General features: G+C 37.8%; 1 protein-coding gene across 6 annotated transcripts in view; it reads left to right on the plus strand.

Moving 5' to 3' along the window:
- LOC137215232 (zinc finger protein 420) overlaps nt 1-22807 on the plus strand; it is a 98821-nt gene that overhangs the window by 53419 nt on the left and 22595 nt on the right. For 3 of the 6 annotated variants that reach the window (XM_067720134.1, XM_067720135.1, XM_067720136.1), the window contains one exon: nt 4166-7358. In XM_067720134.1, the coding sequence (XP_067576235.1) occupies nt 4243-6096 (1854 nt within the window). In that variant the 5' untranslated portion in view covers nt 4166-4242 and the 3' untranslated portion in view covers nt 6097-7358. Of the gene's footprint in view, nt 1-4165; nt 7359-12708; nt 12836-17810; nt 17888-22807 lie in introns of those variants that run through there. The other 3 variants (XR_010939218.1, XR_010939219.1, XM_067720138.1) reach the window with 3 other exon arrangements.

Raw genomic sequence — 22807 nt, forward strand, 5'->3', positions numbered from 1 at the left:
CTGACCTCTAAATGTTGAAGTGCTCGAGGGCTCAATCCTCAAACTTCCCTTATCTTTTCTTCCCTTCTCTTCCCATCTTTTCTGTGTCCAAAGGCTCCCTGGATGATTTCATCAAATCCCATAGTTTTAAATGTCATCTATTTGTCGACGATTCCCAAATTTATAAATCTAATCCATGTATGTCCCCAGAACCCCATATACGCCTGTCTACTCAACATCTTTACCATGTAAAGTCCAAAACCAAATAGTTCAAAACCAAACTCTTGATATTCTCTCCCAAACCTTCTACTATAATGAGAAGTTCACAGTAAACAGCACATTTATTGTTCTGGATGCTCAGGCAAAATACTTAGAGTTTTCTTTGACTTTTCTCTTTCATATTGCATGTCCAATCCATCATCAAATCCTCTTCATTCAGAATATATCCAGAATGCAATGACATCTCACTTTCTCCACCCCTTCCTCCACACTGTAGCCTGAGCCATGTGGATTATTGCTATAGCCTCCTAACTTCTATCCACCTAGCTTCTGTATTTTCCCACTGACTATCTTTTTTTTTTAATTTAAACAAAATAACCAGAAGGATCATTTTTAAGCAAAGTCAGAGTTTGTCATGCTGCTTCTCACAACCTTCCAATGACTCCCCATCTCAGAGTAAAAGATTTCTTAAAATTGCTAAGACTAAGATTTCCTTGTCTTTTTCCTTTGACTCCAGAGGATTTTTTTTCCTCCCTCTGAACTGTAGGCTTTGGATGGTTCCAATTTTGTGAAGAGGTTTATTTCTAATCCCTGACCTATTATTGGTCCAAGGCCTTGTCTCTTGGATTTTTTTTTTTTTAATCATTAAGATTCAAATGTAGGCCATTGAAGACAGCAAATGTCCTGAAGATAGCTGTGGCTTCAAAACATGTTTACCTCTCTAGTTTCTGTTTTTTATTTCATTGTGTCCCCTGTGGATCTTCTTTACTTTCTTTTATGCTTGGCTTACTTTTAGAAAGTGGTTTGTCATGTTTTATCCAACATTTTTTTGTGTGTTCTTCAGGAAATCTGATGCACCATTACATATCAGGTGTATCCACTGTCACAGTCATAATATACAACAGTTGCATTACACCCTTAAAATCCCTCATGCTGTCTCTTTGTTGTCAAATCCTTCCTCCTTCCAACCTATGTAAACTGACCTATTTTCAGTCCTACAGTTTTGCCTTTTCCAGAATATTATACAAATGAGAATCAAAATTTATAGCCTTTGGGGTCTGGCTTTTTTCACTTAGTAAAATATATTTAGGATTTATCTATATTATTGCATAAATCAATAGTTTGTTTCTGTTTATTGCTGAGTATTGTTCCATTGTGTGGAAATACCAGAGTTTGTTGATTCACTCACCTTTTGAGGGACATTTGTGTTTCCATTTTTTTGGCGATTATGTATAAAGCTACTGTGATTTTTGGTGTACAGATGTTTATCTGGATATAAGTGTAAATACCTATGATTGCTGGATCATATGCTGCGTATATGTTTATCTTTATAAGAAACAACCAAATTGTTTTTCATCATGGTTGTACTGTTTTGCATTCCCATTATGTAATGTATGAGAATTTTGTGTGTGTTCTTTTTCTTGATCTATATGTCCATCCAACCTACTCTTTTTAAAATAGAATACCAGGAACTTTATCACTCCAGACTCTTTCCCTTATATTGAATAATTGCTTTTTTTTCTCTCCAACATCCCCAGCATTCCGTAAGATTACAGAAGCCTTTTGTTATGTCTTTGACCTGTAGCAGTGCCTGAGAAATGATAAAAGATATTCTTCTGGGATGAACAAATAGACTTGCCTTGGATAGAAGAGTAAATAAGAAAAAACATGAGAGGGCATAAAGAAACAAAACAGGGTGAACTAAAAATAAGTAAACAAAAGCAACTTGGTATTTTCATTGGTTAGGATAGGGAGAACTAAAGAAGATAACCATGGTTAGTACCTAGGAAGTAGTATGCAAGAGGCTAGGCAATTGGAGAGGTATATGATCACTTTTTGCATTTTTATCTTAAATTTAGTATGGATGTACTTTTGTTTGCATCTGTAGGGAGGTATTGGGGAAGACACAGATCAGTGGTTTCCAGGCATCTTCCCCTAGGGTGAAGAGAGATCTACTGCAAAGGGATGGCACAAGAGTGTCTAGGAATAGTAGAACTGTTGTTTATCATTATTGTGGTGATGGATACATAACTACAGCCCTCATAGGTCCGTTTCTTTTGTCTTTTTTCTCCTGATTTTTAGTTAAGTTGTCTTTTATCCTCATTCACCTGGTCAATTTTTATTGAGAGCTAGACACTGTAAAGAGAAATTATAAAAGCAATTTTAAGCCTTCATCTTCAGTGAAGATTTAGGTTTGCTTATGACAAGTGATCTTGAATTACCTCAGTCCAGATATCTGAGTTTGAGATGATTCAAATATGATTCATACTTCAGACCCTGCCCAGACTGGTCTACTGTTTCTCCCTATTCCTCATTGTAGCCCTCTGGGCTCCCAACCCAAAGTATGGAGAATTTATGTTGAGTCTTGTTCTCCAATTATTGTCACCCAAGACCCATGAAATGGTCCAAAACACTGTTTAGTTTCTCCACATCTCACTTGCCTTTTCTAGAATTGTAAGACCTCCCCAAATGGAAAAGTAGCCCCAAATGTTGGACTTATTTCTCTGAGTTTTCATATCTTTCAACTTTTAGCCCACCAACTCTTTATTCTTATATGAATTCTCTAATGCCTTCAGTCAGGTGCCATTTATATTTTGTCCAATTTGTATCATTGCTCTCGTCATTAGAAAGGTTCATTTAAATTACCTAGTCTTCTGTTACCAGAAATAGATGTTTAAGATTCAGGAACTGGCATTTAAATTGAGACCTTAGGTTGAGAATTGGCTTATATAGAGTATCTCATTCAGAACAGTCCAGAGACCTAGGACAGGCTCTAGGTAGTTGTAAGTTGAAATAGGCTTTGTGATTTTCAGAGCTAAAAGGAAGCTAATATGTTTGGCAAATAGTGAGCAAAGCTGAGAAGGCTCATGGGGAATCAGATACTTAGGCAGGAACCATGGAGAGCTTCCTCAAAGTCATGGAAGGCATTTGGATTTTATTTTAGAAGTTTAATTTGGAAGCTATTTTAAAATTTTAGGCAAAGATAGCTAATCATAATCTGAAGTTGAATCAGAATCTGTTAGTGGAAAGCATTAAAACTAGAGATTTCCAAGCTCTTTTTTCTGATTCACTAGATTCAGATTCAGTTAGTCTTGTGTGGTTATTTGGGAATCTTTAAGGTCCCTAGGTGATTTTGATCCCCACCAAAATTTGAGAACTACGGACCTATAAGGTTTTCTTAATCTCTTCCCTTATCTTCTTTTTTTAAAATTAATTTATTTGTTTATTTGTTTTTGGCTGTGTTGGGTCTTTGTTGCTGCACAAGGGCTTTCTCTAGTTGCAGCGAGTGGGGGCTACTCTTCGTTGTGGTGTGTAGGCTTCTCATTACAGTGGCTTCTCATTGTGGAGCATGGGCTCTAGGCACATGGGCTTTAGTAGTTGTGGCTCGCTGGCTCTAGAGCGCAGGCTGAGTAGTTGTGCATGGGCTTAGTTGCTCCACAGCATGTGGGATCTTCCCAGACCAGGGATCGAACCTGTGTCCCCTGCATTGGCAGGTGGATTCTTAACCACCGTGCCACCAGGGAAGTCCCTTTCCTTATCTTCTAAGTGTAGTTTTCATTATTCTCTGATCACTCATGTGCCCTTTATACATATTAATATATGAAATCATTCTAAACTAATGTTTTTTCAGACTCTGGGTAGCAACACATTACTGCAGCATGAAATCAGTTTAGTGGTTTTTGACTTTTTGTGTGAGATAGAGAAGGTGGGATGGAGAGAAAAAGATGACTAGAATAGTGTAGTGTAGAATAGAATAGAAAACAATAGGTATTGTTTTATGAAACTTTGCATGTATCAGGTTGTGATGTGAAAGGCAAGTAGTACACAATATTTGAAAAACTCTGAGGTAAGCCAGTTATTTTCTATGGATATTATTTCCATATATATTTTTTCACATATAGTTTTTTCTACTGTGGAAGGTCTTTTGAAAGACAAAAGAAATTTTTGATGTTCTCTTATTTTTCAGACTTGCCTTCAAGGGGTGCAAACAAGGATTTAACTCCAAAAGAGGATACTTATGAAACAGAATTATCCCAATGGGAAATGAGTGCCAGGCTTGAAAACTGTGATCTTGAGGAGTCCAATTCCAGAGATTATTTGGAAGTCAAAGGCACATTGGAAAAGCAACAAGAAAATCAGGAGGAATATTTCAGTCAAGGGATGATCATATATGAAAAAATGTCTATTTTCAATCAGCATACTTACTTATCTCAACTTCCCAGGTGTCATTCTACTGAGAAACCCTATAAATGTAAGGAATGTGGGAAGGCTTTTAGACGAGCTTCACACCTAACTCAACATCAGAGTATTCATACTGGTGAAAAACCCTATGAATGTAAGCAATGTGGGAAGGCCTTTAGTCGTGATTCACAACTCAGTCTTCATCAGAGACTTCATACTGGTGAGAAACCCTATGCATGCAAGGAATGTGGGAAAGCCTTTACTCAGAGCTCACAACTTATTTTACATCATAGGATTCATACTGGTGAAAAACCATATAAATGTGAAGAATGTGGGAAAGCCTTTATTCGAAGCTCACAACTCACCCGACATCAAAAAGTCCATACTGGGGAGAAACCTTATGAATGTAAAGAATGTGGGAAGGCCTTTACTCAGAACTCACAACTTACTCTGCACCAGAGACTTCATACTGGTGAGAAACTCTATGAATGTAAAGAATGTAGAAAGGTCTTTACGCAGCTCTCACAACTTATTCTTCATAAGAGAATTCATACCGGTGAAAAACCCTATGAATGTAAGGAATGTGGCAAAGCTTTTATTTGTGGCTCACAGCTTTCTCAACATCAGAAAATTCATAATGGGGAAAAGCCATACGAATGTCAGGAATGTGGAAAAGCTTTTATTCGCGGCTCATTACTTATGCAACATCAGAGGATTCATACTGGTGAAAAACCCTATAAATGTGAAGAATGTGGGAAGGCCTTTATCCGTGGCTCACAACTTACTCAACACCAGAGAATTCATACCAATGAGAAGCCCTATGAATGTAAGGAATGTGGAAAGACCTTTAGTCATGGCTCACAACTTACTCAACATCAGAGGATTCATACTGGTGAGAAACCCTATCAGTGTAAGGAATGTGGAAAGGCCTTTAATCGTGGCTCCCTCCTTACTCGACATCAAAGGATTCATACTGGTGAAAAACCCTATGAGTGTAAAGAATGTGGAAAGACCTTTAGTCGTGGCTCAGAACTTACTCAACATGAGAGAATTCACACTGGTGAGAAACCCTATGAGTGTAAGGAATGTGGGAAGTCTTTTATTCGTGGCTCACAGCTTACTCAACATCAGAGAATTCATACTGGTGAGAAACCCTATGAATGTAAAGAATGTAGAATGGCCTTTACGCAGAGTTCACATCTTTCTCAACATCAGAGACTTCATACTGGTGAGAAACCCTACATATGTAATGAATGTGGGAAGGCCTTTGCTCGTGGCTTACTACTTATACAGCATCAGAGAATTCATACAGGTGAGAAACCATATCAGTGTAAGGAATGTGGGAAGGCCTTTATTCGTGGTTCACAACTTACTCAACATCAGCGAATTCACACTGGAGAAAAACCCTATGAATGCAAGGAATGTGGGAAGGCCTTTAGTCACGGTTCTCAACTTACGCTACATCAGAGAATCCATACTGGTGAGAAACCCTATGAATGCAAAGAGTGTAGAAAAGCCTTTACTCAGAGCTCACATCTTTCTCGACATCAGAGAGTTCATACTGGTGAGAAACCATATCAGTGTAAGGAATGTGGGAAGGCCTTTACTCGTGGTTCACAGCTAACTCAACATCAAAGGGTTCATATCAGTGAGAAATCTTTTGAATATAAGGAATGTGAAATAGACTTCAGTCATGGCTCACAAGTTTATATATGAATTATCTGATGCTTGTGACTAATATAGAGAGCCTTCTCTGGTCATTAATTCATTATCATCAAAGAATTCTTAAAATGTGAATTTGCAAACACATTTGCTTCATAAAGTTCAGCATCAGTGAATTTGTATGGGGGAAAGATAATGATAATGTAATCCATGTAGAAAAACCTACTAAACTTTAGCAAATTATAATAGGGAATAATTCTGTTAATGTAAATATAGGAAGACTTTTAGCTATAGCATGTCTTTTTCAACATTATCTTGACTCAGTTGATTTCCTTTGTGACATTTAACATGATAATTAACCACTGCTTTGGTTTAATCAGTTATCAGATAGACCTAAGACTAATTCCTTATAAGATTCTTGGAAGTATTATGTAAGTAGTTACATAATAAAGTTCTTAGGACAGTGCCTTCAACATAGCATATCACAGATATAAGCTACCATTATGACTCATGTCATTTTAGAGAATTTGCATGAGAGGAGGACATTTATTAGTATAATGAATGTTGAGAATCTTTCATTAACATTTAACCCTGATTTTTTGAGTGGGAGGCACTGTATGCTATAATGAATATGAGAAAGCTTTCATTCACATCTCATCCCATATGCTGTACGAGGAAATTCATAGAGTAAAAAAAAAACCACCTGTACATTTAATCAGTGGATTGCTGAAGAGGTGTGAAGTGAATTGTAACAAAGTCCAAAAGCTCATATTTTCTACCATCTCTGACCACAGTTCAAGAATGTTACTTAGAAATGAAAAAAATTGGATAGCCAAAATAAATATACTAGGAAATTTTTAAAAACTTGAATGCACAGCTTTTGAATTAAACCAAAAAACTGACATTTATAGACTATTTTGCTATGAAAACTGATAAGAATTTGTGTCAGAGACTGCTATTTCCCTACCCAATATTCATTTTCCCTTCTTCAGTAATAGAATTCTTGGCTGAAAAGCTATCTCAGCCTCCCTTGCAGATCCACAAGATGTAAGTGGTATTTGTATGAATAGGACATTTAAGAAATCCTTATTTCCTCCCTGCACTTTTTTTGTTTCCCTGCCTACAATGTGGATATTTAATCTGCACCTCTGGCAATTTTATGGGGACCTTGAGAATGGTATCTGGGTATTAAGGATGTTGGAGCAGAAATACAGAACACGTCTACACCTATGCTGATTTTATGAAACAGTCATACCAATTTGGGTCTGCCTGCCTTCTGTATTTCTTTATATAAAATTAAACTTCTTATTTGTTGATGCTGTTGTCATTTTGTTATTGACATTAATAATAATTATGGATATAAAAGTTTGTACCTGGAAGTGGAGTGCTGTGGGTAAAAGAAATCTCAAATATGGCGTTAACTTAGGGCGATGGAGAATGAGGATCTGCTCATTTCAGGCTAGGAAACTGAAATGAGCAGACTCCTTACCATCTTACAAGGAAGATCTTGTACCAATTAAGGCTGTAATGTTAGGGGAAATGGAAGGAGTGATTCAGAATGTGTGTGTTGGTTGTTTCTTTCTGCTTTCAGTAATGTCCTGTGAAAGAGATGAATTTAGTGTACAGTTAGCTACAGAGAGGCTGCTAGCAGAGATTGAAAGTGACATTGCTTTGTTAAGAGATGCTGTGTCAGGCCTGCAGGTGCTCAATCCAGGTTGATGGTAAATTCACAGTTTTGAAACTTATGGGATTCAAAACACCAAACTGATTCTCTACCCCCAACTGAAGCCATTTATAGTGATTTAAAGTAGCAGTCTGAACAAAAAAGTGAGACCATTGCCCCAACCATGCAAAGGCAGTGAGCCTCCTAGCAAAGATGACTTTAAAATGCTTTCCCCACCCAAGCCTGTCATTCTAAAATTAGTTATATTAAGTATTTACTGTATTCCAGCTACTATCATAGGTGTTTAGGATATACTGTATTAATGAGCAATTCTAGCAGGAGGAGATGGAATAATAATAAATTGTAGAATATGTTAGAACATAAATGATATGGGGGGAGGTCATTCAGAAGGAGTTGAGAGGAATATGATAATATTTTTTGCTGTATGAAATAAAATGATCAGAGTCGACCATGGAGAAGGAAAGATTTGAGTCAAGATTTGAAGGTATGAAGGAGTAAGTCTGCGGTTATCTAAGGGAAGAGCATACCAAACAGAGGAAAAAGCTAGAGCAAAGGCTTCACAATGGGACTATGCTGGTGTATTTGAGGAATATCAGGGAAGCTACTGTAGACGTCTGAGCAAGGAGATGATTGATAGAGGAGGTCAGATAACAGGGCCTTGTAAGTCATTGTGAGCATTTTGGATTTTATTCGGAGGGAAATGGGCAGCCCTTGGAGAGTTTTGAGCAGAGGACATGATCTGACATGTTGCTATTAAAACAAACAAAAAAACTAAGGGGGTAGGAGGCTATGGCATTAATTCAGATGAAAGATGATGGTGGCTTAGACCAGGATGGTAACAGTGGTAAGAAGTGGTTGGATTATAGATATATGGTAAATGTGATGGAGCAGGCAAGATTTGTTTAGGGACTATATGTCAGTTGTGAGAGGAAGATAAAAGTCCAGGGTGACATTAACTCAAAGGTTTTGGTTCCTAGCAACTGGAAAGATGTGTTTCCATCAGCTGAGATATGGAAAGCTACAGTTCCATCAGTTTTGTGGGAGAAGACTGGGAGTTCAGTTTTGAATGTTTGAAATGTCTTTTAGACACAAAATGACAATGTTGAGTGGGCACTTGGTTGTTCTAGCTTGTACTATGGTAGAGATTATATTAATTTGGTAGTTATTGCCTATACTTACTTAAAATAAGGAGGCAGGCTAAGATTTTTAAGGACCTACATGTAAATGAGAGAAGAAGAATAGCAAAGACCGATCCACAGTGTGTTCCAGCATTAAGAGTTCAAGGATAAAAGGACAGACCAGCAAAAGACGCTAAGGAAGACCATGAGATGGAAGGAAAACCAAGAGTCTGACATTACAGAAGCCAAATGAAAGTGAGTCAAAGGAAGGATAATCAATGGTATCCGTTGGCAGGTTACATAATTAATTGTGCAAGGCTTGAGAATTGGCTACTGGATGTAGCAATATTGATGTTACTGTTGACCTTGAAAAGAGCAGAGTTATTTTTGTTGTCTTTGTTTTAGAGTGATTGAAGTGAAAGCCTGATAAGAGAAATTGGATACACTGTTTGGAGATGTTTTGCTGCAAAAAAAGCAAAGAAATATGTTAATAATTAGTGTAGCAGTAGGAATAGGAGTATTTTTGTTTGTTTTCAGGATGGGAGAATTAATAGCAATTCTGTATGCTGGTTGGAATAATCCAGTAAGCCGGGGGCGGGGGCGGCAGCGGCAGCGAGTGGATGATTCAGGACAAAGAAGTGAAAATTACTGGAGCAATGACCTTATATAGGTAGAGGGGATAAGATTAGTGGATGGAAGGATTAGGTTTTTAGGTGATACCATGGGAGGCTTATTCCTGGCAATAAAATGGCAGGATATGGGGTGCAGATGATGGGAAGTGAGTAAATGACATAGAAGAAGTCTTGGGAAGTGTTCCGATTCCTTCAGTGCTTTCATGAAGTGGTAAGCAAGGTTAGCTGAAAGTATGGGAGATGAGAAGTTTGGGGTTTAAAAGAAAAGAGAGAGAAAATAGTCACTAAAATGAGATAGTTAACGTACAGTATAATTAATTGTTGCCTGGGAACTTTAAAAGGCTAGAAAACTGAAAGAGCAAGGGGGCCAGTAAGCAAAAGAAATCATCAGGCTTAAAACTGTATTTACCCGACGATCTTTGGCATTGTAATTAAACAATAGCAAGTAGTTTGAAAGCTTCCTGAGGGAAAGCTTTGAGGTAAGTGTTCTGTTAATGAAACCCTAAACTAGCCTGCAAAAGCCTATGACTCAAATCCCCCAAACAGTCTCCAGGCTATGGTACAAATCCATCAGGAAATGACCTATTTATGTAAATTGTCCATATGACACTACATATGTTATGAAAATATATATACATATATAACTCGAATGTAATCTTTTTCTATTTGTTTTTTTAAATATATAAACTATATATATGTATATTTTTAATGTGCCTTGCTTTTTCACTTAACACGTTTTGGCAATCGTTCAAGTTTCTATTGCTGCGTAATGACTGCCCCAAACTTGGCTTAAAATACAACAATCATTTAGCTCACACATCTACAAAAATTTGCACAGGGCTTGGCAGCAACAGCTCATCTCAAATGGGGTGGCTTGAAAGCTACGAGTCACTTGATGGCTGAAGGCTAGAATCATCAAAAGACTCACTTGCTCATATGCCTGGCAGTTGATTCTGACTGTCAACTGGACTGCAGGATGGTCAGCCACAATACCTACATGTGATATCTCTATGTGGCTGCTTAACATGATGACGGGTTCCAAGAGTGTGTCCCAAAGAAGAAGAAGTGCATGTAACTTTTATGATCTAACCTCAGAAATCACATAACATCATTGTGTCATACTTCTTTGGATGAGGCAGTTACAACTCAATGAAAGAAGTGTCACAAAATAATAAGAGCTAGTAGAATGGGATATGTTGTGGCCATTATTTGGAAAATACAATATGCCATAAAGATGTTTCCAGGGGACTTCCCTGGTGGTGCAGTGATTAAGACTCCGAGCTCCCAATGCAGGGGGCCTGGATTCGATCCCTGGTCAGGGAGCTAGTTGCAACATGCATGCGGCAACCAGTAGTTTGCATGCCACAACAAAGGAGCTGGCAAGCTGCAACTAAGAGCCCACCTGCTGCAACTAAGGAGCCTGCCGGCCGCAGCTAAGGAGCAGGCGAGCTACAACTAAGGAGCCGACCTGCCGCAACTAAGACCCAGTGCAACCAAATAAATAAAAAGATGCTTCCATACCTAGTCTTGGAAGTCACATAATTTCACTTCTGCCATTCTCTATTGCTTTAAGCAGCTACACCTTTTTTAAAATTTCTGAAGCACTTATTTTTTATTATTGAAATATAGTTGACATACAATAAATATGTTGTTTCAGGTGTACTACATAGTGATTTGGAATTTGCATACATTATGAAATGATCACCATGATAAATATAGTAACATCCATCCCCATACAAAGTTATTATTATTGACCATATTCTTTATGTTGTGTATTGCATCTCCATGGCTTATTTATTTTGTAACTGGAGACTTGTACCTCTTTATCCCCTTCACCTATCCCCCTGCCCCAAACACCCGTTCTCCCCTCTGGCAACCACCCATTTGTTCTCTGTATCTATGAGTGTTTTCATTTTGTTTGTTTTTTAGACTCTACATATAAGTAAGATCATATGGTATTTGTCTTCGTCTTATTTCACTGAGCATAATACCCTTTAGATCCATTCATGTTATCAAAAATGGCAAGATTTCATTTTTTATGACTAATATTCCATAGAATATATATACCACATATTCTTTATCCATTCATCTATCGATGGACACTTAGGTTGCTTCCATATCTTAGCTTGTAAGTAATGCTGAGGTGAACAACTGGGAGCATATACCTTTTTGAATTAGCGGTTTTGTTTTCTTTGGGTAAATACCCAGAAGAGAAATTGTTGGATCATATGGCAGTTCTATTTTTAACTTTTGGAGGACTTTCCATACTGTTTTCCATAGTAGCTGCATCAATTTACAGTCCCACCAACAATGCACAAGGGTCCCCTTTTCTCCACATTCTTGCCGACATTTGCTATTTGTTGTCTTTTTGATGATAGCTATTCTGACAGGTGTGGGGTGGTATCTCATTGCAGTTTTGATTTGCATTTCCCTGATGATTCGTGATGTTGAGCGTCTTGTCATATGTCTATTGGCCATCTGTATGTCTTCTTTGGAAAAATGTCTGTTCAGGTCCTCTGCCCATTTTTTAATTAGGTCATTTGTTTTTTTGATGTTGAGTTGTATGTGTTCTTTGTATATTTGGGGTATTTACCCCTTATTGGATATATTATTTGCAAATATTTTCTCACATTCAGTAGGCTTCCCTTTTGTTTTGTTGATAGTTTCCTTCACTGTGCAAAACTTTTTAATTTGATGTAGTCCCATTTGTTTTATTTTGGCTTTTGTTCCCTTGCATGAAGAGACAGATCAGAAAAAATATTACTAAGATCAATGCCAAGGATCATACTAGGCAGGCATATCTTGATGGGAGAGTGTCATGTTTTAAGAAAGCATATAAGATGGGATATATTTCAGTGGGCATTCTCGGAAAATATATTTTGTCCCTGAGAGCTTCTCAGATATGAAGAGTTCTTTGTTCTTATGGTGGCATATAATTCTTATAGCTATATATTATTCTTTTGTTGATGTACCATAATTCTGACAGAATTCCAAAACTCTCATTTTCCTCCTGGGCACCTGGCTACCCAGCTCGATAACAAATTTCCCATTCTCCCCTAACAGTTATGGTCCTGTGACTCGGTGAAACATTTTCAGAAGTGATATGCAATTTCCCTCTCATTTGCTCAAAGATTAATTTCTATAAGAGTGTAGAAATAAATCCTAATGCATCATTAATTCCAGTTAAGGTAAATATTTAATGTGGCTATTAAAGGATATATTTTACTTCCAGTTCTAGATCAAGATGGAGTATAAAGAAATATCAAACTGTGGTAGAAGAGTAACTGCAAGATGTAAAAGAACTCTGAAGAGTACCCAAAGGCTGAGCAAGAATATCAAAGAAAAGATAAATTTTGAAGGTGGGCCCCATCTCTAACTCTGGGGTTCAGTTCAAGTTTCACAGAAGGTGTGGTTTCAGCCCACTGGATGGTGGAGAATTTGGGTGGGTTTCCAGGGCCAGAGCTGATCTATAGTCATCGAACAAACAGGAAACAATCCTTTGGGACACAACTGAATTGCAAATGGTATCGTTGAGGTACTGGTACAAGGTTTGGAGAACACGGTGTCTGCATTGAAAGGGCGATGGGAAACTGCCGAGGCATAAGTGACCCACAGCTTGTGTGTGGGCACCTAGGGAGAGTCAGAAGCTGCTGTGGCCCAAGGACTACAGTTCACATTATCTGCATCAGGAAGTTAGTCTGTTGGCCTTGGCTGGGCTGCAGAGTTCCAAGAGACTATATGCTCTCTAGGTACATGGCTGGGGCAAAACAGCACTGAATGTTCTCACATACCTGCACTACTAAACAGTCATACAGGAGGAGCAAGAAAAAGCAAAACACTGCACACCAGGTCCAGTAAGAGAAGCCTATTGAAAAGCTCAACATCATGCTCACTCTAAAGGAGAAAATGCTTAGAAGCCAGTCCATTATAGTACAGCAGGTACTGAAAGTTAAATTTGGAGCTGTGAGGCAATAAATTGATAACTGGCACAAGGGTGGATGAATATCTTCAAAATGCAAACTCCTTTCAGTCAGAAAAACAAATAAGTGAGTTGAAAATTGTAGAAATCCATACGCATTTTACAGAAAAGAAAACCTAAATTATCAATAAACATAAGAAAAATTGTTCCTCCTCATTAGTAATCAGGGATGTGAACCAGAACTACACAGACACCTGCTCACAAATGTCTATTGGCAAAAATAAAGTTGGCAAGTATCAAGAGTTGGTGAGGATTTGGAGAAATGGTAATTTCATCTGCTGGTGAGAGTGAAAATCATAACTACTTTGGAAACATAGGCAATACCTATTAGCTTTAAAGATGCATATGCCCAATGACTTAGTATATAGACATATTAAGCATATAGATATAGAATAGATATATCCCCTATAGAAAACTTACACAGATATACCAGAATATAAATACAAATATGGTCCTAGTGACATTGTTCGTTTTACTTTTATTCAGTCTTAGAACTATATAATTAAATGTTTATAGAACATTCCACCCACTAACAGCAGAATATACATTCTTTTAAGGACTCATAGAGCATTCACCAAGATAGATTGTATGCTGGGTCATAAAACAAACATCAACAGATTTAAAAGAATTGAAATCATATAGATATGTTCTCTGACCATAATGGAATCAAACTAGAATTAATAAAAAACAATAAGAAAATATCAAACACTTGGAAATTAATCCACACACTTAAATAATTCATGGGTCAAAGAGGAAGTTTCAAGGGAAATAAAAAATGTATTGAACCGTAAAATTGAAAGTCCACAAATATTCGTAACAGCCTTGTTTGAAATAGCCAAAAACTGAAAATAATTCAGATGTCCTTTAGCAAGTGACTGGTTAAAAAAAACATGGTACATCCACACCATGGAATAATAATCAGCAGTTAAAACTTTAAAACAAAAAATGAACTATTGACACACACAGCAACTTGGAAGAATCTCCAGGGAATTATGCTGATTGGAAAGAAAAATACAATCTCAATAGGTAGCATAATATATGATTCCATTTATATAACATACTTGAAATGCTAAAATTATATGATGTAGAAAATATTAGTGGGTGCCAGGGATTAAGGATGGGGGAATGAAAGAATAGGAGGGATGTGGTGGTTATAAAAGGACAATTCAATGGATTCTTGTGATGAACTGTTCTATATTTTGACAAAGTTGGTGGATACACAAACCTACATGTGATAAAATTGTATAGAACTAAACACACAGAGACATGTGGATACACATACAAATGAGTACAAGTAAAACTGGGAAAATCTAAATAAGATAATCAGAGTATATCAATGTCAATATCCTGGTTGTGATATTGCCTTATAATTTTGCAAGATGTTATTTTGAGGAAAACTGGGTAAACCATTGGATATGTATAATATGTAATAATATATAATAAGTATATTAAATGCTGACTTTCAGTCATTTTACTGGTTTTCCCAGTAAACTTTTTTTTAATATAAATTGATTTATTTATTTTTGGCTGCATTGGGTCTTTGCCGCTGTGCGCAGGCTTTCTCTAGTTGTGGCGAGTGGGAGCTACTCTTTGTTGCAGTGCTCAGGCATCTCACTGCAGTGGCTTCTCTTGTTGCAGAGCTCAGGCTCTAGGCGCAGGGGCTTCAGTAGTTGTGGCTCGTGCGCTCTAGAGCACAGGCTCAGTAGTTGTGGCGCACTGGCTTAGTTGCTCCACGGCATGTGGTATCTTCCCTGACCAGGGCTTCAACCCATGTCCTCTGCATTGGCAGGTGGATGCTTAACCACTGTTCCACCAGGGAAGCCCTCCCAGTAAACTCCTGATTGGATGAAGCTTGCCCTCTCATAGATTCCTCCAGAAGGACTATGGGAATGCACACATATTGAAAACTATTTTTCTATGGCCTTGTACTGGAAGGAAAACTTGGCTGGATACAAAATGCTTGGTCCACGCTACCTCTTGAGTTTTTAAAAAATGCTGTCCCTTCTTTGCATTTCTTTTTAGTTTTCGAGAAGTGTAATGTCACTACCCTCTCCTCCCAAATGGCGAAATTAATAAAAACCTATGATTATGCTAGAATTTTGAGAATATTTGCTTTACATTTCTAACTAGTTTCACTATTTTATTTTATGTATCTATTTATTTTTGGCCTCACTGCGAGGCATGCAGGATCTTAGTTCCCTGACCAGGGATCGAACCCAGGCCACCTGCAGTGGAAGCATGGAGTCCTAACCACTGGACCGCCAGGGAATTCCCTAGTTTCACTATTTTATATTTTTACATTTTACACTCTTCTGGCCTCACCAATTAAACTATGATATGTTTTAGAACTAATTCATATCTTTTATCTCTCTTTCCATACTGCTGGTCATAATATCTGGTACCAAAAAAAAAGAATGTAGCCAATATTGTTTTATTCAATCCAAGTAAATACGTTTTTAAAAAAGATACAAGTTGGGACTTCCTCGGTGGTCCAGTGGGTAAGACTCTGTGCTCCCAGTTCAGGGGGCCTGGGTTTGATCCCTGGTCAGGGAACTAGATCCCACATGCCAACCTGCATGCTGCAACTAAGACCCGGCGCAGCCAAAATAAATAAATAAATATATTTTTAAAAAGATCTCCCATTAAAAAAAAAGTGATACATGTTAACGGTGTGTGGAGAGATATTTCTTAAAACTTTGCTAATTCTTTGAAATTTTAAAATATATGTATCTCTAGAATTAAAGATATAAAAAGGCAATTTCCATTGGTAAATAAGAATTTATAATAAAAACATATTTAAGAATGTATTTGATGGGAACTCCCTGGCAGTTCAGTGGTTAGGACTCAGTGCTTTCACTGATGTGAGTCTGGGTTTGATCCCTGGTCGGGGAACTAAAATCCCACCAGCCACGCAGCACAGCCAAAAGAAAAAGAAAAAGAAAAAAAAGAATGTATTTGATGAAATAAAATTTATATTTTAAGGCAGGAGAAGAAATCTTAAACAAAAAATTCTCTCTCTCTCTGTCCATTTGGGCCGCCTTCCCCCCTCTGTAACGTGCAGTGTGCATCTGCTTTGTATTTAGTTAAATTTTTAGTAGTATATGACTGATTCTCTTTTTTCCTTTTCTGTATATTTTTAGTTACTTTCTTAGTGTTGGCCTTGGGGATTACAATTAACATCTTAAATTTTATAACATAGTTTGAATAATACCAACTTAGCCTCACTAGTATATAGTCTGCTCCTATACAGCTCTTTCCCCCCTCTTTATATTATTGTCACAGGTTATACCTTTGTACACTGTGTATCCATTAACATAAATTTATTCTTTTTTATGCTTTGCTTTTAAGTCATAGAGAAAAAAGAGGAGTTCCAACCAAGTACAATAATACTGGTTTTTATATTTTCCTATGTATTTATGGCTTCAAGTTACTATCTACTGTCCTTTCATTTTAGACTAAAGCATTTCTTATAAGGAAGGTCTCGAGAGTTTAGCTAAACTATTTCATAACATTGCTGCCTTGGCATCCTTTTGTGTAGTCAAGTGACCTGCAAGGGCCTTGAATTAACAGTAGCTCCCCCACCAAGCACATGCCATAAGTAGCTACCCAGAGAGTCACAAGTAAATGTAAGTTCCTGATAGGACCCCCCCCCACAATGGTCTTTGTAATAATCAGACTCCCCTGCCTCCTAGGGCCTTACCCTTGTGTTCTCCTTTGATAAGACCTCCACAAAGCTTACTGAAACCCCATTCTTTTTGGTTTGAATCAACCAATCTGGACTTAGCATGGGAACCCCAAAACACTCTACCCACAGACCCTAATAAAGACATGTGCCCTACAGCCTGCTGTGCTCTCTGCCTGCACCCTTGACTTCCCTGCATGCCCCCTTGAGGTGTGCTGTGTACCTCCTCCAGGACCTGTGAGTAATAAACTTCTCTATTTCAATTCCTTTGTGACCCTTTTGTCAACTGCAGTTCACCATCCAACACCCTGGGGCTCTTAAGTAGCCCCAAATGTTAATTTAACGAAGTCACAACAGAAGGTCTACTAGTAAACTCCTTCAGTTTTTATCTGGGAATATCTTAATTTCTTCATTCTTTTTAAAAATATTTATTTATTTCAATGCTCTGGGTCTTAGCTGTGGCACACAGGATCATCATTGCAGCATGTAGCTCTTAGTTGCAGCATGCGGTATGTAGTTCCTTGACCAGAGATCGAACCCAGGCCCCCTGCATTGGGAGCACAGAGTCTTAGCCACTGGACTACCAGGGAAGTCCCCTCTTCTTCATTCTAGAAAGAAATTTTGCTAGCTATAGAACAACTGTCAACATTTTGTTTTTGTTTTTCTCTTTCAGGATGTTAACTATACCATCTCACTGTCTTTCATGGTTTCTGATAAGAAATGAGCTGTTAATCTTATTGAAGCTCCCTGGTATGTGACAAATTGATTACCTCTTGCTGCTTTCAATGTTCTGTCTTTTCTTTGCTTGTCAATAATTTAAATATTACATGTCTCAGTGTGTACCCCTTTGAGCTTATCCTACTTGCAGCTTATTGAGAGTCTTGGATGTATATATTTCATTTCTTCATCATGTTTGGGGAGATTTTGGCAGTCATTTCTTCAAATATTTTTCCTGTTCTTTTCTCTCTCCTCCTTCTGGGCTCCTATTATACATATATTGGTATGCTTGATGTCGTCACACAGGTCTCACAGGTTTTCTTCATTTTTCTTCACTCTTTTTTCTTTGTGCTCTTCACACTAGATCATTTTAATTGCCTTATCTTCAAGTTCACTAAGTTTCCTACCTCCCTCAGATCTGCCATTGAACTCCTCTAGTGAATTTTTCATTTCAGTTATTGTACTTTTCAGTTCCAGAATTTCTTTTTAGTTCCTTTTTATAATTTCTATCTTTTGACTGACATTCATATTTGTTCATATATTTAAAAAATTTCCTTTAGTTTTTTTTGTCCATGGTTTTCTTTAGCTCACTGAGTATATTTGAGATAGTTGGCTTAATGTATTTGACTAGTAAATCCAATGTCTGGGTTTCCTCAGTGATAGTTCCTGTCAAATTCTTTTTTAACATATGAATGGGACATACTTTTCCTTTGTCTTTATATGCCTTGTAATTTTTTGTTGAGATGTGGACGTTTTGACTTTTTTTTCTTTTTTTGTGGTATGCGGGCCTCTCACTGTTGTGGCCTCTCCCGTTGCGGAGCACAGGCTCCGGCCGTGCAGGCTCAGTGGCCATGGCTCACGGGCCCAGCCGCTTTGCGGCATGTGGGATCTTCCTGGACCGGGGCACGAACCCACATCCCCTGCAACGACAGGCAGACTCTCAACAACTGTGCCACCAGGGAAGCCCTGAGATGTGGACATTTTGACTAAAATAACGTTGTAACTGTGGAAATCAGATTCTTCTCCTCCTCAGGGATTGCTGATTTTTTTGTTGAGGACTGCAGCCATCAATTTGTTTAGTGACTTCTCGAAACTCTTTTTGGAAAGTGTGTATTCCATGTTGTGTATGGTCGCTAAAGTTTCTGTACTATTATCTCTGAGGTCAGGCAGAGATATTGATTAAAGATTCAATCTATCAAGTAAATATAACAATTATAAACATATATGCACTGTCTTAGTCAGCCTAGGGTGCCATAACAAAATTCCATAAATTGGGTGACTTAAGAAACAGAAATTAATTTTCTTATAGTTCTGGGGGCAGAAATTTGGAGATCAGGGTGTCAGTATGGTCACTTCTTTGTCCAAGCACAGAGAAATAGAGTGACCAACCTCTCTGATGTCTCTTCTTATAAAAGCACTAATTCCATCATGAGGTATCCAGCATCATGACCTCATCTGACCCTAATTACTTCCCAAAGGCCCCATCTCCAAACACTATCACATTAGAGGTTAGAACTTCAACATATGAATTTAGGGGTCACACAAACATTCTGTTCATAGTATACTCCTACAAACAGAGCTGAAAATTATATGAAGCAAAAAATGACATGATTGAAGGTAGAAATTTTTACACAATAGTAGTTGGAGACTTCAATACTCCACTTTCAGTAATGAACAAAACAGTGAGACAGAAGATCAGTTAGGAAATAGAGAACTTGAACAACACTTTAAACCAACAGACATATACAGTACATACCCAATAACAGCAGAAAACTCATTTTTTCTCAAGTGCACATGGAACATTCTCCAGGATAGATATATAGTAAGCCACAAAACAAGTCTTAGTAAAATTTAAAAGACTGAAAATATACTAGGTATATTTACCAATCACAATAGAATGAAACTAGAAATAACAGTAGCAGTAGGCAAGTGGGAAATCCACAAAAAATGTGGAAATTAAACACACTCTTAACCAACGTATCAGAGAAGAAATCACAAGGGAAATTAGAAAATATCTTGAGACGAATTGAAATAAAAACACAAGATACAAAGACTTACAGGATGCATCCAAATCAGAGGGGAAGTTACAGCTATAAATATTTACATTAAAAAAAGAAGAAAAACTCAAATCAATAACCTAACTTTAGGGACTTCTCTGGCGACACAGTAGTTAGGAATCCACTGGCCAATGCAGGGGACATGGGTTCGAGCCCTGTTCTGGGAAGATCCCACACGCTGCAGAGCAACTAAGCCGATGCGCCACAACTACTGAGCCTGCACTCTAGAGCCTGTGAGCCACAACTAGTGAGTCCATGTGCCACAACTACTGAAGCCCGCATACTGAGAGCCTGTGCTCCACAACAAGAGAATCCACTGCAATGAGAGGCCACCACAATGAGAAGCCCGTGCACTGCAACAGAGTAGCCCCCGCTTGCCGCAGAGAGCCCACGCGCAGCAACAAAGACCCAACTGCAGCCAAAAATAAATAAATTAATTAATTAAATTAAATAATAAGAAACTAACTTTACACCATGTGGAAATAGAAAAAGAACAAGCTAAACCCAAAGCTATCAGAAGAATAGAAATACTAAATATTAGAGCAGAGATAAACTAAATAGAGAATTCTATGTAAAAATAATCAACAAACCCAGAAGTTGGTTCTTTGAAAATAACAGCAAAATTGATAAACCTTTGTCTATGAGTATAAAGAGAGAGACAGAAGAATTAGATCACTAAATCACTTTCTGAAGTGAAAATAGGGATGTTACTATCGATTTTACATAAATGAAATGGATTATAGGGCTTCCCTGGTGGCACAGTGGTTGAGAATCTGCCTGCTGATGCAGGGGACACGGGTTCGTGTCCCAGTCTGGGAAGATCCCACATGCCGTGGAGCGGCTAGGCCCATGAGCCATGGCCGCTGAGCCTGTGCATCTGGAGCCTGTGCTCTGCAATGGGAGAGGCCACAACAGTGAGAGGCCCACATACCGTAAAAAAAAAAAAAAAAAAAAAAAAATTATAAGAGAATAATACAAACAGTTGTTGGCCAAGCAAAGGGATAACCTTGATGAAATGGGCAAACTCCTAGAAATACACAAATACAAAAACCAGCTCAAGAAGAAATAGATCTTAACAGACTTATAACAAAAAAGGCAATTAAATCAATAATCACAAACCTCCCAACAAAGATAAGCTCAGGGTGGCTTCACTAGCGAATTCTAGAATAATGAACACCAACACTTCTTAAAGTCTTCCCAAAAATTGAAAATTGAATTTAAGGGAAATCTTCCAAACTCATCCTATAGGTGGTCAACAATAGCTTGATATCAAAGCCAAAACCAAAACCAAAAAAAAAGTCCTAAAAGCCAGTATCCCTTATGAATATAGATGCAGATATCCTCAACACAATACTAGCGATAATATGCTAGTTATACACAGTGGCCAAGTGGAATTTATCCCAGTCCTGTGAGGGTGTTTCAACATATGAAAACCAATGTAATGTCCTACATTAATAGAATGAAGAGGAAAATCTGAATAATCATATCAATTGATGCAGAAATATGTCTGAGTTAAAACTATAAATCTCTTAGAACAAAACATAGGTGTAAATCTTTGTGACCTTAGATTAATGGTTTCTTTGATATGATACCAAAAGTATAGCAATAGTAGAAAAAATAGACAAATTGGAATTCTTCAAAATTAAAAACTTTTGCTTCAAAGGGCACCATCAAGAAAGTAAAAGGACACCTAGAAAATGGGAGAATATGTTTATAAATAACATATCTGATAAGTAACTTGTCTGAGTCCTTTTGCTATAAGGAATTCCATAGCTGAGTGGCTTTTACACAACAGAAATGTATTTCTCACAGTTCTTGAGGCTGGAAAGTACAAGATCAAGGTGCTGGCAGATTCCATGCCTGGTGAGGGTCCACTTTCTGGTTCTTAGATGGATGTCTTTTCACTGTGTCCTCACATAGCAGAAGGGGCAAGTGAGCTCTCTGGGCTCTTTTATAAGGGCACTAATTCCATCTGTGAGGACTCTGCCCTCATGACATAATCATCTTCCAAAGGCCCCACCTCCAAATACCATTACATTTGTCATTAGTGTTTGACATGTGAATTTTTGTTGGGTGGGGGACACACCAACATTCAGACCATAGCAGAATTTGTATTTAGAATATATGAAGCACTCTTACAGTTCAACAATAAAAAGAACCCCACTGTTATGGACTGAGTGTTTCCCCCACCCCACCAGATGCATATGTTGAAATCCTAACCCACAACTGGAAGGTGCAGCCTTTGGGAGGTAATTAGGTCATGAGGGTGTAGTTCTCATGAATGGCATTAGTGCTGTCAAAAAAACCCAAAGAGATGAGTTTTCTCTTGGCTATGTGAAGGTATAATGAGAGGGTGGCCATCTGCAAACCAGGAAGACTGTCCATCCCAGACATCAGATCTGCCAGTGCCTTAATCTTTGACTTCTAGCTTCCAGAGCTATGAGAAATAAATGTTTGTTGTTTAAGTCACCCAATTTATGGTATTCTGTTATAGCATCCTGAACTAAGACACCAATTTAAAAATTTGAAAAGGATTTGAATAGACATTTCTCCAAAGATATACAAATGGAAAATAAACATGAAAGGATTCTCAACATCATTAAGGAAAGGCAAATCAAAACCATAGGTAATAAGTACCACTCCACACCCACCAGGATGGTTATAATCTAAATGATGAACAATAATAAGCGCTGGTTTAGATGTGGGGAAATTGGAACCCTCATACATTGACACTGAGAATGATGTGGTAACTAGAAAACATTTTGGTAGTTCCTCAAAAAGTCAGATGTAGAATTACCATATGATCTATGGGACTTCCCTGGTGGTCCAGTGGTTAAGACTCCACGCTTCCACTGCAGGGGGCACTGGTTTGATCCCTGGTCGAGGAACTAAGATC

Source organism: Pseudorca crassidens, chromosome 20 (assembly GCF_039906515.1).
Source record: "Pseudorca crassidens isolate mPseCra1 chromosome 20, mPseCra1.hap1, whole genome shotgun sequence".
NCBI lineage: Eukaryota > Metazoa > Chordata > Mammalia > Artiodactyla > Delphinidae > Pseudorca > Pseudorca crassidens.